Raw genomic sequence first — 17,863 nt, forward strand, 5'->3', positions numbered from 1 at the left:
GATTAAACTAAAACAAAAGACATGTCTGAACTCTATGCTCCACCAGAGGGCACTGTAAAAATTCAGACCCTATTTAGTAAAGAAAAACAGAAACCTGACTAATGCCACTCAGCAGTTCTGCAGAATTCTGTGCAGCTCTATGCTCTCCCCTCAACCCAGAGTTGTCAGAGTGTTTTCTGTGCAGGGCTCTTTCTCAGCTGGCTTCATTCTCACCTTTCCCTAGAGCACATCAGCCATATTTTTTAACAGAAGTGCAGATTTATAAACGGGTGCATGTTACACCCAACCGAAATGACTCCAGTATGGAATATAGGTGTAAATGCTAAGACAAAAAATAAGATTGTACAGGAAAAGAACTTGTTCCAGACAAATTTAACAATAAATACAATGAATGCAAAACTTTTCTCTTTTTTTGGCTGAGGGGAGTAGGGGCCTGAGACTATTAATCAATCAATGCTGCTAGGCACCCGAGGACAAAGGAAGCGTTATTACATATACACAGTAATATGGTTTAATAATAATAATAATATTAAAAATAGTAATAAAAATATATATATATATATATATATATATATTATATATATATATATTCACACCATTCATTTGGTTAGCCCTGCACCTGTGTAAAAAGATACATTACATTTTAAGTTTTGACTTAAAAACACTGACACTAGCAGAACTACTGATATCTTGAAGAAAAGCAGTATTTTTCATTCCTTTCAAACCAAACCAAGTCATTATGCAAATCAGAAGTTGTCCTACACACAATGAAGGGTGGACAATAACACCACTATCAACACCTTGTTTAACACAACAAGATCACCTTAGGCAGTAATTACACTATTGCACTTGAGGAGGCTGAAGACAGAGAAACATTCTTAATTTATGTCATTTATTTAGTCAGTTGTCCTTGTTCAATGACTATTAATTCTGATGTTTATTTTTTGCAGTGCCCTCTTAGGCCCAGGTCTATGATGAGGTAAAGGCCCCTGAACAATGACCCTGTCAGAAATCCTTCTTGGTTCCACAAAGAACAACCTTTTTAAGGTTTAAATTTAAATTCATTTAATATAAATATTGTCTTATAGAAACTTTATATTATATGCAGAGTCTTTACCACAATGTAATATACACGTTATATGTTTTACAGTTATTTAAGCAAATGCCAACTTCAATGTTTTTAGGCCTGTTGTAGGCATGTTATTGCTCTTCTATGATATCAATAAAGGTGTCCAAAGAACAAACTCATTGCCTTTACGTTTTAAGACTGTAGTCTACCCGAATACTTCTCTGCTTCTCGGAGTTTACTACACACATGCTTAACATGAGGTTAACACTTTCTGCAGAAAGCCCCATAACAAGTTGGTCTGCCAGTAATAATACATGGTCACAACTCCATAATTACATTTATTTAAGGGTGAGGCTCTGGATCACTCACTTGTACCAGAAGAACCCCCCTCCCTCTTAAAATCAGAGTTTTATGAATAAAACCATACTGTTTGGTCACCACATGCCCAGGACCGAGAGGAAGGAAAAGAACAAAATGTCAGACTTGTAATGAGCATCATAAAAATACATGAAGATGCAATGTGTGAGGGTCTTTTGACAGGCTGTTGTGGTCGTACCATCACACCACTAATTATTCTTACGTAGCCACAAAAGAGGAAAAAAAAATCCACAGTTTTTTTTTTCTAAATAATATTCCATAGTGCTGCTTGTGGAGTAAATGCAAGCTGCCTCTCTAACCATCCGAGGGTTTCAGTCATGGCTCCTAACGCATGAATGAGCAGAAAAGGGGAGGTAAAAGCCTGCAAATTCGAAGCCTAAACCCTCATGGGGTGGTACATTGTTGTATATGTCATTTAATTTCCTTGTCATAAAAGAAATTGGGAACTTAAACCAGATGCGTTCTTTTTGGCAGCGTCCTTCACGAGATACAATTTGTTTTTGATGCATGTTTTTTTTCCCCAGTCGTATTATGGCTGTCCTCTCCTAGTTTGTCTGGCATTTTGAGAATAAATAGAAAAATGGAGACAGGTCCCGGGCAGTGAGGAGTTTGATTTAGGGGAAGAAGAAAAAAAAAAAAGAAAGAAAGAAGGGGGGTGGGGGGGGACGACCTGGGCACTTTAAACAAGATGCAGGCCCAGAAACATGAACTGTTGGGCACACTGTAGAAGAGGGACAGAGAAAAGGAGGGATAGACGGTGGTTTGGGAGGAGAAGCAGAGAGAGAGAGAAAGAAAAAAAAAGAATAATAGGGAAAGCTCTCGACATGTCAAACCTGGAACTTATAAAATGCAGACTGTGGTAATCCAGCCCTCTAAGGTTGCGCCTTGATTTGCTTGTGACTTCTGTTTCCCAGTGCCATTATCTATGAGTGAAATTACAGGATCAGCACACTCTATAACATATTTCTAATCAGGAAAAGAGCACCAGAGGAACATCTGAGCCTGTTGTCTCATACCTGGATCCATTACATATCTGGAATGAACTGTAAGGGACGAATATAAATACATCATTTTAAACAGACACCTTCCTAAATAATTTAGCGTTTCTCAAAACTTAAACAGAGTGATAAAGGGGTAACTGCAGCTTGTATAAAGATTTAGATTGTGTACTGTCTTTCACACTGTTCAGAGATTGTAAAACCTTTTACAATGACACTTACTGTCCTTTCATTAAATACACACCCTGGAAGACCCTAACAGATGGTGATATTTGTAGAGCCTGAAAAATATATACATGAAGACAGACCTGATATATGTATATAATGGAGATATCCAGAGGGAACTAATTGAGATATATGTCAAGGAAGAGTTACTTCCTGTATGAAATATATTTTAAAATCAGTCTCCTGTAAGACTCCTTTCAACATCCTTTCTCCCTATCCTCCCTCAACAAATTATTTATACGGCACCAAAAAAAAAAAAAAGACAAGGGCCCCACTTTCATTATAGTGCACAAAACTCTTAAAAATCAAAAACAAATCTTCTCTTAAGGATGAAGTATGGTACATTATAGGCCCAGGAGTACAAAACCGAGACGTTCTCTGGGACACTTCGCCTAAGCTTTAATGTACTTTGTCTATGTGTTGAAAAAATAAATAGCTCAAAGTGGTCTCCAAGAGCAGAGGAAAAAAATTGAATAATAATAATAAAAAAAATAAAAAAAAGGGGTTCAAAAGCTCAGACCCATATTTACACAGAAGAATGTAAACATGAAGTGATGAAAGGAGGCCAGAGTACAATCATAACAAAAGCAAACGAAAGGTGACCCGAGCTTTGAATGCTTATTTTTCGCTAAGTTGCATTAATAGCGCCATCAAAAGTGCAAATGCTAAACAAAGTCATACACAAGCTCAGACGGAGGTTTCGCTGGATGATAAATGCTACTTTCATACTTTAAAGTCCCTCTGCAAACTCTGCTTGGCGAAGCCTCCACTTGGTCATTCATAAATCTCCATTTTGCAGTTAAATAGTGCTAAGTAAGGCCTTCACCCCCCCTCCCCCCTTTATGGAAACACTGCGTGGAGGTCCACAGGTTCAGGCCGGCCAACCCCACACATGCACACAGACCCTGGCCTTGGCAGTGGGTGGCAGGCCGCTGCCGCCATCCGCAGCTATGCCGGGGCAAATTGTGTTGACAGGGTCCAAGAAAAACTAGCGAAAAAATTTTTTTTAAAAGACTGTGCGCAACCCAGCAGAGGCAGAGGAAAGCGGCGTGTGCGTGGAAACAGAGCCGTGGAGCCGCGTCTCTGATGAAATACCGCCTGCTGACAGGACAAGGAGGAAGAGGCTGTGTGGTGAACAGAAGCCACGCTGTAAAATCACATTCCAGCCGCCCAGTAACTGACCCTCACTGATTTTATTGCCCATATACATTACGAGCTCCGCTGAAAATCCGGGGTCTACAGATCAGTGGCGTAAAGACGGGGGAGATGCTCCAGGCCTGTGGGGGTCTGGAGGAAGATTTTACTCACACTCATACACACAGCCTCCACTTCTACAAAGAATGGTCACCACATGTTGGCGGTTATCTCCACGTGCCTCCTTATTAAAATTCATTTACACGTTCTGAATTAATGCCTATGTGGAAAACCTGCAAAGACCTTGTCTTCACCACAGACATCCAGTCTCTGGCGGTACATTATGTTACTGGCAACTGTTAAAAAAGTTATGCTATTTTAAATAAGCTAAACTTCGCATTTAGCTTAGCCTGTAATTCCCAGGCCTGCTACTTTCTAAGGCATATTATTCAGCAACTCTGTGACTGTTGGGGGAACTGGCAGACATGGTCTTAATTTATAGATGTGTGTAACAAACCTGTTGATGGCTCCTGGCTTTTACAGGGTTAAATTTATTTTTTTGCCCCTCTACTGGAATATCCATCCTGAGGCATGACTAGCAATTTTTTTTTACAGTGAATCTCCTTTATGAGCTCACTGCCCCCAGGTGTGTGTAAAGAAATGCTCACTAGTGTGTTCACTACCACAGATGGGTTAAATGCAGAGAATCAATTACCCTAAGGGGATTAATAAAGGTTATATTCTTCTTCCTATGCGTGAGGATTGTAATGTACCTTGATCTTGTTCTTAAATGTACACTGCTTAAATCAATCATCCAAAACATTAAAATTACCTCAATGTTCCTACATTCATCCATTTTATCAGCTTTACTAACCATACAGGTGCACTACGTAGTTCTAAAATTACAAAGTGTAGTCCATCTGTTGCTTTGTGTCCTCTGCTGGCCACATTTCAGCCAGAGCACTCGATTACTATGACACTGGCATAGGTGCGTTTTAATGTTTGTTGTGCTGGAGTGGATCAGAGACAGCAGTGCTGCTAGATTTATAGCGTCTACGCTGGACTAAGAATAATCCAGTGACCACCTGTGAAGGACTAGAGAGAATAAGCAACACAAACTGTGCAGCAAAAGATGAGTTACTGTCTCTGACTTCATATCTACAAGGTGAATCAGCAAGGCAAGTCTGGAGATAGTGTACTAATGTGTTAGTGTGTGTTACATTGTTATGAGAGGATCAGACACAGCAATATAGCTAGAGTTTTTAAACAGTGTGTCCACTGACTGTCCACTCCTTTAGACATCTACATTTTTGGTCCACCTTGTAGATGTAAAGTCAGAGACAGAAGCTCAACTGTTGCTCCACAGATTTGTGTTTCAAATCTAGTCCTTCATCAGTGGATGCTTTTGGTTGAACATTTGTGGTTGGTGGACTATTTTAAGTCCAGCTGTAACATTGAGGGTTTCTACTTGTACCAGCTTAGCACATCAATGTCATATCAGTGTCACTGAAGCACCGAGAATGATCAACCAGCCAAATCATACCTGCTCTGGGGTGGTCCTGACCATTTAAAATAAGTACAGTTATGTTCTCTAACTAAAGGAGGTGTGGACAAGGTATACATACAGTACAAGTGGCAGTGGTACAGTACTTTTATGAGTGTATGTGACTTCTGAACTGTGTTGATAGATTTGTTGCCAGATCACTTAAGTGTTAAAAGCAATGACTGAGCACCTAAACGCAGAAATATCGAGCTGAGTGCTTGTGGTTTGAATCCAAGCTCAGCAACTGAGTGGTCAATAGTTCAAAGAGATGAAGCACCATGCTTCATACGCATCAGTATGAAGAGGCCTTTAGTTAAACACTTACTGTATCCAACAGCGTAACAAAAAACAGAAGTTTCAGAGCTGATGAGAGGAGCACTTCAAGGGGCAGCGTAGAGCAGAATTAAAAGGAAGGATAGCAACTAAAACCTTAGGACAGCTTTCTTGATGTTTGGCCATTTGACTTAAAGGAGGGAGAGGGAAAAAAGGAAAACAGAAGAGCAGAGTTAAAAGAGAGGCTCTTTCTGCTGCTCTCTGGGGCTTGTTTGCGTGAGGAAGGAAGCTGTTTGCACTCCTCTCCTCCAGCCTGCGCCGCTGCTCCACTGCCAGCACCGAGTGGAAAAAAGTGGCCGTGTGGAGATGAATGACCCCCAGTAAGAGGGGCTCTATCTTTGATCAGATTCTCTGTGTCCTCTTGCTGGCTGCCGAGGCCCGGGCAAGTAGCTGAACGTGAGAGACAAGCCGTCTCCTCCGCATGAAGAGATGACACTCCAATTATCAGCCTCATACCACAGAGAAACTCACACATGCGACACATTAGCCCGAATATCACTGCCTCGTCTTCCTCTCTTCATGCCCAATGAAAGTGAGGGCCATCAGGCACTGTTTATCTCATGTCATAAACAATTTGCCATCTACAGCATCTGTTCAGATTGTCTGTAAATGATGACTGTGTAGAAGTCCAATGTTTCAAATCAGCATTATTTTGCTGATCGCAATGCTATCGTTTCAAAACCTTGTTACTAAATTTTTGTTTATTACCTTCCTGGGGATGCAGTGAAAGCAATTACAATTTTGTAAAAAGGTGCTGCATAAAATAGGTGACTAGATGCGTTAGTGTGTGAGTGAGCGAGAGAGTAAACAAGAGACCAAGTGACTGGACCAGAGTGAGCCAGTGTGAGTGAACAAGTGAATGATATTAAGTGATTAGATCAGGGAGTACATGAGCGAATGAGGTTGACTTAGGGTGAGTATGTGATTGAGTCAATGACGAATTACAAACAAAAACAACCTCAGAAGGATCCTCTCCACAATGCCCCCATCCCAGAAATATCTCACAGCCTTCATAGTACGTGTTTTTAATTTTTATTTATTATTTTTTTTAATGCCGTTCAATGCTTTCACCAAGTAGGAATTTAAATATATATTGGATTTTTTTTAAATAAGAAAATCCATAAAAAAACAACACAACACATACTGCAGTATTAGATGTGTGTATCATTCCTCCACTAATATACCCTCACCCAATAAGAGAAACACCAGAAGCCTGGGCAAGACAAAACCTTGTTAACACCAATAAACAAAACATAAAGTCCTTAACATGCTCCATAAAACAGAACAGCATGCATATTTCAGGGCCTAGCATTTCCTATAGTCCAGCTTTTGTCATTTTTACGCAAAGCGTCGAGGCCAACATACACATTAGACAAAGGGTCAGGAACACGTCTCAACCCTTCAGCACAAAAAGAACATAAATACTACCAAAGAAAAACAAAGATCTGTCAGAGGCAGAGCCTGGCTGGGAATGCAAAAACCCAATACGTAGCAGAAAAAGTAAAGGGGAAAAAAGATTTAGAGCTTGGAAAAGCGTGAACGATTAGTCTGAATGCCAAATAAAGACAAGATAGTGGAAAACAGCATGAGTGTGCAAGTCTCCAGCCAAAACAAGACGCTGCCATAAGCACTGCTCTTGAATATTCATGAGCGGCATCCAGCAGATGTGTGTTTGCGCGTGTCTGTGTGTGTGTGTGCCTGAACCAGTGTGTGAGACCATGTGTGTACCGGCGCCCCATGGCTGCCACTGAGAAAGAGAGAGTGAGAGACAGAGAGAGAGAGGTAGGGGGGGTTAGGAGACATGGGCTAGCTGCCTGACTGGAGCCTGCTGAATTGGATCAAGGCTACACCACACACGAGCTCTGACCAGGGACTTCCCCACATCTGGCCGCTAGTGAAGCCTTAGCGACGCTTCTGCCTCAGCTTCAGACCCTCCTCAGATGACTCCAGTCACTGAGGAGAATAATAGTGGAGAAAATGCAGACAAGGAAGGTTTAGGTTTAAGTGTGGTAGAGTTGAGCGCACATTCGTTGTGTTTTCTCTGCCTGCTCATATCAATGTCTTCGACCTTGCCCTTTGCCGATTTACCGAGTGGTATTGGCAAACCAGAATATGACAGGCAGAAGGTTTTCACACCCACAAAGCAGGCTGTAAAAGTGCTCTGTGGTTTTCAAAGAGCTGTAAAATGAAAAGCAGGGTTTTTCCTCCCCGGTCACTTCCAAATCATTTAATCTGGGAAGATGTAAAGCTCTGACCCAGAGCAATCCCAAATCAAGGTGTAACAGCAAATAGTAAATAAAAGGTACACTGTCATAAATTAGACAGATATAGAGGTAATAAATCAGCATTTCTTTGGTATATTTCTTGATGGAGAAGCACGTATTCTTTCACTGTAAATTGTCTTATAATAATTGTGAATGCTCAGCCAAAACTTTTAGCTATAACTTCTATGAGGCTGACCTAAAGACAGTAAGATCGCAGTGATTTACAATGAAGCAGCACCTTTGAGATTTCTGGGCAAAGGATTAGAGTTGTTATTGTGCAGCAGAGCCATGTTTTTTGGGGAGGTGAAAGCCAGCCTGGTCCACTGGGCTCCAGTGAGGGAAGTGCATCCCCAGAACCTATTCTTAATGGGCCATATTGTACACAACCTCACTGTGAAGTGGGATTTGGGGGTCAGCCTGCGGAAAAACCCATTGTAAATCAGGAGCATCTCACAGGTCGCGACTGTAGCCAGTGCAAATAGGCAGCACACTCCACTCACGACGCCTGAAGATGAGACTTTAGTCAAAAATAATAGCTAGTCTGCTTATTGCGCCTCGAGATGAATTACATGGCACTGAAATAAATACTTCCAGATGCCTTTTGACAGGAATCATGCTGAGACGAATAGAAAAAAAGATCCATTAATCCACGTGAAGAAATAGTAAAGACCTTTTTCTTTTTGGCAAAAAATATACATTGTTTTAATGGCATAGAATTTTCATATCAATGTTTCAACAAATATGAAAAAGCTGGCTGACACAGCTATTTCTGTCAGTCTTCCCAATTTTAACAGTGATCCAGAGAGGTCAGCACTGGGTACTACTGTTAATAGTAATTGTAATTGTACAGTAATTGTAATTCTGATGAACTTATTCAACGGTAAATATTTTCTCTTTCTTCAGTGTTCCGGCCTCTTAATGTTGTGCTCCAGCACTTTGAGATCTGGATATCTTCTACTGTCGATAAACGTCAGCGTCTTTTCTTTTGTAGTGCCCGCCTAGCTATTCAGCTGACGTCCAAACGGGCAATTTCACGGTTTAATAACAAGGTATTCAAAACAGTAGGGAAGAATGTCTCCACTTGTAAATGTGCAATTGTTAGGGACACATTTTCAATGGCCTCAGAAACACCTAGTACAGGAACCAGGGATGCTGGGGATGGAACTGGAATGCAGAGACTTAAAACTGCTTCAATGGGGCATTTAGTGGAGTGTTTGTCAGTCATTGGGAAGGGTACAGGCCTCCGTTCTGTAGATGTTAGCGACCCAGCACGAGTCGTCTGTCCTCACACTGAGATACAGAGACGATGGGGCAATAAACAAGAGTGGAGACTCGTCACTCCTACGCCTGTTGTCTTTGGCATAAAGCACTTTGTAAAGTGAGACAGGGGGCAAACCACAAGTAAGGTATAAAATCCTGCAGCCAAGGCAACTTCGAAAAAACCACCAGCAAAGGTTATACGGCTCCACCAAGCTTAAAGTTCTAGGCAGCGTCAGGGACTTGGCCACATTTTAAGATTTATCTGATGGTGTAATCATGTAAACTTCTATGGTTTTGCCCTCAGCTCTTCTACAATTTCCTTTAATAATCTCGGGATCTTTACTGCTGCTACAGTTTGAGCTGGCCCGAGTGCTGGGTGCACTTTGCATAAGATTTTCATATAAAAACACAGATAAATCTTTAAACAATCTTGCTGCTTTAATCAGAAACATTATGACGAAAAATCTATGATAATAAAAATGGATATTAAATGCTACAGTTGACCAGTGACCGTAAAAAATTAAAGCTCACTAAAGCAACGTCAGTTAGGCAGGAACTTAATAAGCTGCTAATAAAACCAATAGGTGTACTGTAAACAAGCCTAAAAGAAAGTACATGGCATGGTGAAAAGAAAGTATCATAAAAAGGACCATGCTGCTGTCTCTGCTGATTTGGAGGACTGCCTTGGGCTAAACTGGTGTCTCTGCCTATGCATATTTTGGAGCACAATCATATGAGCTTTGAAATTCCTTGGCTCATTAGCCCCTTACATTCAGTGTCAAAGTTAATTATATCAGTGACTGGACTGCGGTAATATGAGGCAGATAAAGCCTCCAAAAATGTTCAGTCATAAGAGTGAATGACTGCAGTAAATTACATGCTGCCACAGACCTTAAAAAAGGATATGCGACTTGAGTTTGTTTTTCTTGCAATGAAATATATTCAGATTTTTTTAAGATCTCAATAAGATAATCACCTGAAATACCTGTTTAATTCCCCAGCTCCTGGTTCAAACATTCAGCACCTATAGACTGATATTATATGAGAATAAATGAGAGGTAAATAAGAATGAGCTTCATATGTTAGCAAGTCAATTGAGCTCAGTCTCTTAAACAAGTGCTTAATTCTATCTTTAATGTTTTTAACACTAAGCATGTGGTCAAAGGCCAGAGTGAAAATTGCTTATTGGTTCAATTAATCATGGTCTTAAACTGGCTCCAGTCGCAATAAAACAACCCAGTTACAAGACAACGCAAATCTATTAGAGACACACACGCCCCCCTAATTATTTCTGCCATTGCTCGTGAGGAACTATGAGCAATGCCACTAGAAGAACATCTGGAAGCCTTCACTCATCATCATAGGTGGAAAAACCATATAGCACCTGTTTTATATATTAAAGAATATAGGGTACTCTAATGTACTTCATAGTTTCCCGCTTTAAACATGCCAACCCCACGTCTGCAGTCCAGCAATCACTGTAATGGTCTACTGAAATTAGATTCACTGGACCATATTTAATTAAGCATTTCTGAATATTACCATTTAATACTTTAAAGTTCAGGTTTATCCTAAAATGGTCACCAGTACCCCATATGACTAAAGTAGTCTTAGGTCAAGGAATGCCTTAAAATCTGAAGAAAGTTAAAAGACTGCAGGAAGCAGGCGGAAACCACACAGTGCGGTTTTCAATTTATGGCAAACCCTTGGTGTTGAACACAGAGTAGATAGCCAGCATCTTTACTGGAAATACATTGCACTGTGCCACCGAGTTCAGTGCCTGCCCCTACACAATACATACAGTAATGTGAAAAAGCCAGAGACAACCTGCATTAGTTTAATTTCTGGCAAAACTGCAATTAAGCATGTCATCAATTATTTTCAACATCAGGAAAAAACATTACTAAAAAGTAACACACAAGCCTCAACAAATAAATTGAATATCACAGTATGGGTGACTGATTATTTTGTTTTCAGCTTCCTTTATTCACATCTTGTGTTTGTTAGCAGTATCATTTTCTCTTTTCTTAATTAACAAATTTTCCACTAAATTTCTTAAGATTCCCTTTAGTTCCTCTTGACTATGCAGATGATTTTTTTTATTATAGAATTTGCAGACTCCTAATGCACTTCTATAATGGCCAGCCCTTATAACAAACAAGTAATTACTTAATTTATGAGAAAGTGTGTGAAGTGTCTTTATAATTGTATTTGCAATAAAAATAAAAAGAATATTAAGTGGCCTGCTGAATTTAAAAAGGCCTACCAGTTAGTAATTCAATTACCTCATTTAGAAAAAGTAGCTCAAATTGACACAAAAAATTCCATTTTAAAAGTGCTATCAAGGGCAAAAAAAAAATAAAAATAAAAAATAACTGCTCCACTAGGATATTGAAGGGTGTGTCCTGCATTAATATTTACCACATCTCTACTGGTTGCTGGCTTGGAATGATTGAGTAGCCTCAGTCATCGGTAAATTGCTCATTACCTGTGAATTACCCACTGACCACAACAGCACACACTCCAGATTGGCTGTGAGAACACTCTCAACACTCCAGCAGCTATTTCTCATGCTGAAGCTAGCACTTACGACACCCACACTACTGCACGACAGCAAATTATAACTCTGCGAAGCTGAGCTGCAAAGTCGTATATGTATAAGAGCAAAAAAAAGTAGGCATTTCTCAGCTGTAAACAGGACTCCCGGCAAACAAAACAAAATTAAACATCCTTTGTATTTCCAAAAGGATAGAAATTGTGCTTATTTAATTCTGCAGTAGAATTATGCGACTTTTACAAGGAAAATTACACTGACCACAAATTGCGCTCAACAATTCCAATACTTCAGAGCTTGACCACTTTAAAATGGGACTGCACTGCGATTATAAATATAACTCTTTTACGGCTCTGTTATTACGTACTGAGAAGGGGGAGAGCGGGCCAATCTTGTGGCTGTAGCGCCTGATGGCTTCTCTGATGTGGGCGGGCTGGATGGCACTGCTCTGAGCCTCCGCGCCACAGGCTGCTGCACTCTGCAAAGGAGAGAGAGAAAAAGCACACAGCCGATATTATTACTAAATCAAAAACACAGTGGGAGTCAGGCCATTTAACGCACAAACACAGCCAGGGGAGGCCATCCAGACACGATACACACACCATACATTTCTAAAAGACGCTCTGGATCTAGACTGGGCAACAATCGTGTGGCTTTCTCAAGCCTTTGACTCCACAGACGTATAAATGTTATGTGTCAGTTCATGCTTTATGTACTTTCAGCACAGAATTTAAACTAATACATGGAGGTTTGACAGTAAACGTTAGTTAACTGCTGTTCACTGTATGTGATCAGCTATAATTGCAGTACGTCTAAGAGTGCATTTGGCTTCAAGAGGAAAGGAACAATTTGACTCAGTATCTCTCCAAGGGAGGAAAAAAGAAAAAGAAAAGGAAAAACAGCTTCCCTATTTTTGATCCTTGTTATAAATCGGCTGTGGTAAAACTGACATGGCAGGACATATGAGAAAGTGTAATGTACCTTCCCTGCCAGCATTTCCACTCTACATGAAGAGACTAGGATTTCATGACTGTACAGAGATGACCAATGAACTAAACTCCATTTCGTTTTTATAGTGAATGTATAAAAAGGGAGGGGTTATCAGGGTCACATGGCACACAAATGAAGAATTACTGTCCCCATAAACTTGTTACGGCATACTAAATTGCAGAAATGTTCCAAAATGTGTTATTTATACCTGTAAAATTATTTTAAAAACGTTTTCCTTTTCTCCTGCCAAAAGACAAACTTTCCAGAGAGAGCAGGGTAATCAGCAACATCGAAAAAGACTGTTACAGTCTGACAGAGTAAACACAGCCTATTCCTGCTCTAGAAAATAAGCTCCAGATTTTTCCTAGATCAATAGTCTTTCAAGTGGGTTGATGCTTTATTCAATTTTCCTGTGAATTCCTTATTTAGATGCCATTAAGATCATAACTGGAATATGCCACACAGAATGAGAGGAATTTTTCAATAAACTCACAAAAATATAAAAGCCTATAAAATCAGTAGGCTGGGGAATATATTTCAAGCATCTGTTTGTCCTCCATATTTATACTTTTCAGCCACTCAGAGCTCATTCTTTCCCTACTCTTTTTTTTTTTTTTTGGTCTTTTCATTGGTAGACTACACAGAATGGTAGTGTATGACAAATATTGATAATGAAAGAATGCTTTCCTTAAAAAATAGTAGTGATTATGAAACAGCACGACAAGACTGTGTGAAATGATCTATTTTCTACCTTGAATACAAACCTTCTTCCTCTTCCTCTGCTTGCTCTTGCTGCTGGTGTCCTGACCAGGGTTACCATTGCCCTGGGCCATATGCAGCTTGCCCTGGTGACCAGAGCTTAAAGGACCACTGGGAGTGGAGGGAGGGGTGTTCTCTGGTGACTCTGTTTCTCTTTTGGTAGATACAGTCTATAGTAAAGCAGCAGATCAGATCAATATATAACTTAACATAACTATATATTAAAAAGTGTGTGTGTTTTTATACACACACACACAATCTTAATGGAAGTCATTATCAAAAGATTATAATTTGAATAATATAATATTTGAGCATTTCTATTGATCCATTTATCATGAAATTTTCACACGTGAAGGACAGCTGCTGGGTTCAAATGTGGTACTAAAGTGAAAACTGACAAAAATGAAGATACATATTTTTCATCGGAGAGCAACAATATATACATATAAAAATATCTGGGATGTAGGTTATGAAAAACAGATTTTACTTAATTAAAAATAGTAATTGTAATTTAGTTTAACAGTAGGAATAATTAATGACTGGCCAAATTGCAAACACATTCATTGTAATTTTAAGTGCTGATACAGAATGCATTTCCTGCAGTAAAGGTTAGTAATTCTCAGCCCTGTGTTCAATATTATTCAACATCTGTTTCTCTTGATGTTAAACTTACAGACAGACTTGGCACAAGCTAAAATTATAACATCATAAAGTCTATGCATTGTTTACATTATCCTAAGAAACACACAGTAGCTTTGTCTCCTGTGAAAATGGTAGATGTTATTTAGTGCAGGGTCACTTTGGTCAGTTTAGGTGAGGACAAAATACAACAATAATGTAGCCCAGGCTAAAATACCCAGTGTGCCTCCAGAACCAGAGTGACCTTGGCAGAGTCTGACCTTATGTGTGTGTGTGTATGTATGTATATGTGTGTGTGTGTGTGTGTGTGTGTATGTATGAGCGAGAGAAAGAGAGAGATGAGGTTTTGTGGTCACAGTGACAGAAAAGCCCCTCCATGGAAGAGATCCCACAGTACAAAACCACCTTGCATAAACTTGGCGGCCATATTTGGCTGGAGGTCAAGGCCTAGTAGTGGGGACAGTTCTGTTCAACTTGAATAGTTACTGCATTCAGATGGATGAACTATCTACAAAGCTTTCTGATGCATCAACCTACATGCTTTGCTAGAGATTTCCAACACACCTTTTACATAAACGGAATTGGCAGAAAAGTTAGAACGCTGTACAAAAATGTACATTAAAAGAGAATGCAATGATATGCAAATCATCTCAAACCTATATTTACTGAAAACAGTACAAAGACATATTTTCAAATGTTGAAACAGAGAAAGTTTTCTCTTTTGAAAAACATATGCCCATTTTGAATATGATGCCAACAACACCTTTCAAAATAGTTGAGATGGGGAAACAAAACATAGGTAAAAGTTTTGTAATGCTACAAAAAAAATACATTAGGTTAACTGGCAACAGGTCAGTGACATGACAAACAGCATCACAGAAAGGCTGAGTCGTTCAGAAATAAAGATTAAGAGGGGTTCACCACATAGTCACATAGTGAAACAATTCAAGAATAATGTTTTTCTGGGTCCAAACTCATTTGATATGGACTGAGGTGAAGTGGAAAAGTGTCCTGTGGTAAGACGAATCAAAATCTGAAATTATTTTTTGGAACTCATGAGTACTGCTACCTCCAGACTAAAAAGTACCATCTGGGATTGTATAAGCACGGAGTTCAAAAGCCAGGGGATGATTTAAAAGATGGTGATGATATGGGGATGCATTAGTGCACATTGCTTAGATGACTTACATGTCTGTGAAAGCACTGTCAATGCTGAATGATATATACACATGCAGCCACCCTATTAAAGGAAGACCTTGATATTTATAAACCCCATTTCCAAAAAGTTGGGATGCTGTGCAAAATGTAAAAAAAACAAAAACAAAATGAAGTTATGTAAAAAAAAAATTTAAATGAAAATGTTTTAATTAAAATAATACGAAAAGTATTGCACACAACCATGGCCTAATGGCTGGTGGAGCAGGCTTGGGACTGGAAGGTTGCTTGCTTGATCCCCATGACTGGCAGGAAAACTGGGGAGGGGGTGAAAAATCAGCCACAGCTAAGGCACTGGGGTTGGCTGGCCACCCCTCCAAGTGTGAGTGAGTGTTTTTGAGAAAGAGAGCGCGCGTGTTTGTGTGTGTGAACGTGTGCCCTGTGACAGATGTGTTAAATGCAACCCTAGGCTTAAAAGAAAGGAAAAAAAAACATTACACATCATCAGGTACTGGCTGGTCTCCATCCTTCAAGTCATAGCACCCTATTTATGCTGCTTTTGTAACAGTGATGTAATTGGTCATGATCCTTCTGATCCTTGTGTTAGATAATCTGTTATCCAACAGAATGGCATGCAGTTAACCTGCAGCAGCTTACCTCAGCACTGGAGCCATGGTACTGGAAGAAAGTGGCTGATATAACATGACCAAAAGGATCCCCAGTTTTTGGAGTCATATCTTGTTTAACCAACAGGGCAAGGTCAACAATCTGAAACATAACAGCAATATCATCATGAGTAATGTTCCAGAAAAGACTGTCAGTTTTATCCAGTAACTGAAACTTTATGTAATACTATCAGAACACCACAAGAAATAGTGTCCTTCGCTGACCCTGGGGTTATTTTCAGGGGCTATTATGAGGTCTGATTTCGGGTTGGTTTTCCGTGTTTATTACAATGAAAATGGAGATGCTAGTTAGAACATGTTAAAATCATTTCCTAGAAATGGTTGTCATTTTTAGTTTATTTAGGAAACAGTGGGTGATGTCAAAGTGCTCCAGTATATTCAGCCAGTGTAGCTATCAAGAGGGAAGGACTAGTACATCAGCTTCTCTCTAGCTGCTACATTACATTCTTCACTTTCATTTCTTTCACTGGAATATTTAAAGAAGACAGTAAACCTGTAACTTACCTGGGCAACAGTCTCATAGGCCAAATATGAGAGAATTTCCATCGAGATAGCATTAGGCTTAACCTCTAGGCTGCTGCAGTCTAGCCACTCTCGAAATTTGGAGGCCTTTTTGGCTTAAACATATCACAGCAGGAAGAGGATCAATCAGGACACATATTGGATGAGAAGCATTCTAACAAATGTCTCCAATATCTATTTTTATGAGGTCCAAAAGCAGGAAATGATAAATACATCAGGCTGCCAGAAAACAGAATCTTCTGAGACTTTGATGCTTGCATACTCTCAGCACTGGGTGAGGATGTGCAATAGGGAATCTCTAATGAGGGATCATTCTGAAGAGTGATGGCTCAAAGCAAGTGTAACTTGAAACAACACTATGATTACAAAATTAGGACATCTTGTATTACTGAATGATGAAATGTGAATAAGATCTTACCAGCAAATTGATTGTTTTTAATTGTAGGTTTAATCTCACTTTTTAAACATTAAAGATGTAGGCTATAACCCGATTATAATGTAGAAAGTTTTATAGTCAAAGATGAAGGATTCTTAATCAGGTTGGCTTGATCCCTCAACATCTTTATTAACAGGAGAACGTCTAATCAAGGAATGCATTCTGATTTGTGTCTATATTAGGTCTTGTTTCAGGCCTAGACTTAGGAATAACGCACAAGCCGGATGCTGTGCTTGTGTAAAGATATTTCTCACTGGTTTTGAGGCAAGGAGTACGAGGTTACACAGGCCAGCGCCAGTGAAGTGAGACTGGTTATTGGTGAAGCCTGAAGACATTCAACATGTTATTAGTGCTGGAATGTGGCCTTCACAAACCAGTGGCAGTGTGTTCACATCCCACAGCCATGCTCTTAAACCTCTGAGAGCTCCAAACACACACACCCCAACACTGAACACTACACACTCCGGAGAGCAACTGCATTAAAGTCCACTAGAATTATATTAAAGTAATGCTGAGCTGTTATTATTGTGACCGATGGGTAACTGCCCACTTAAACTGCCCGTTTAAGCCTCTTAAATACCCATCTTAAATGTCACCTTATCCAGCCTACCTCATCCAGTACAGTGCTAATAGAGTACATAAAATGTATTCATATTTTAAGCAATACCTCAGAGGAGATGATGAGAAATAAAATAATCCCCAAAGAAGGGAATGAATGAATGAACAAATGAATGAATAAACAATCTAACTTTGAAAAAAATTATAAAAATTATATGAGAGAGAGAGAGAGAGAGAGAGTGTATAACATGTGATCTTCACTTTTGCAGGCTGCCATATAACAAATACAATTTTTTATATAGATTTTTTGGTAAATAAAATGCTTTAACAGTTTAATATTACCACACAATTTAAAAACTC

General features: G+C 39.5%; 1 protein-coding gene across 3 annotated transcripts in view; it reads right to left on the bottom strand.

Annotated features, from left to right (window-relative positions):
* The window catches only part of supt3h (SPT3 homolog, SAGA and STAGA complex component), a 111,228-nt gene that overhangs the window by 4,351 nt on the left and 89,014 nt on the right, over nt 1-17,863 (bottom strand). For 2 of the 3 annotated variants that reach the window (XM_066668240.1, XM_066668232.1), the window contains exons 8-11: nt 16,492-16,604; nt 15,959-16,069; nt 13,500-13,677; nt 12,126-12,236 (exon numbers count right to left, since the gene is read on the bottom strand). In XM_066668240.1, the coding sequence (XP_066524337.1) occupies nt 12,126-12,236; nt 13,500-13,677; nt 15,959-16,069; nt 16,492-16,604 (513 nt within the window). The remainder of the gene's footprint in view (nt 1-12,125; nt 12,237-13,499; nt 13,678-15,958; nt 16,070-16,491; nt 16,605-17,863) is intronic. The other variant, XM_066668248.1, reaches the window with a different exon arrangement.

This window comes from Hoplias malabaricus, chromosome 1, assembly GCF_029633855.1.
Source record: "Hoplias malabaricus isolate fHopMal1 chromosome 1, fHopMal1.hap1, whole genome shotgun sequence".
Lineage (NCBI taxonomy): Eukaryota > Metazoa > Chordata > Actinopteri > Characiformes > Erythrinidae > Hoplias > Hoplias malabaricus.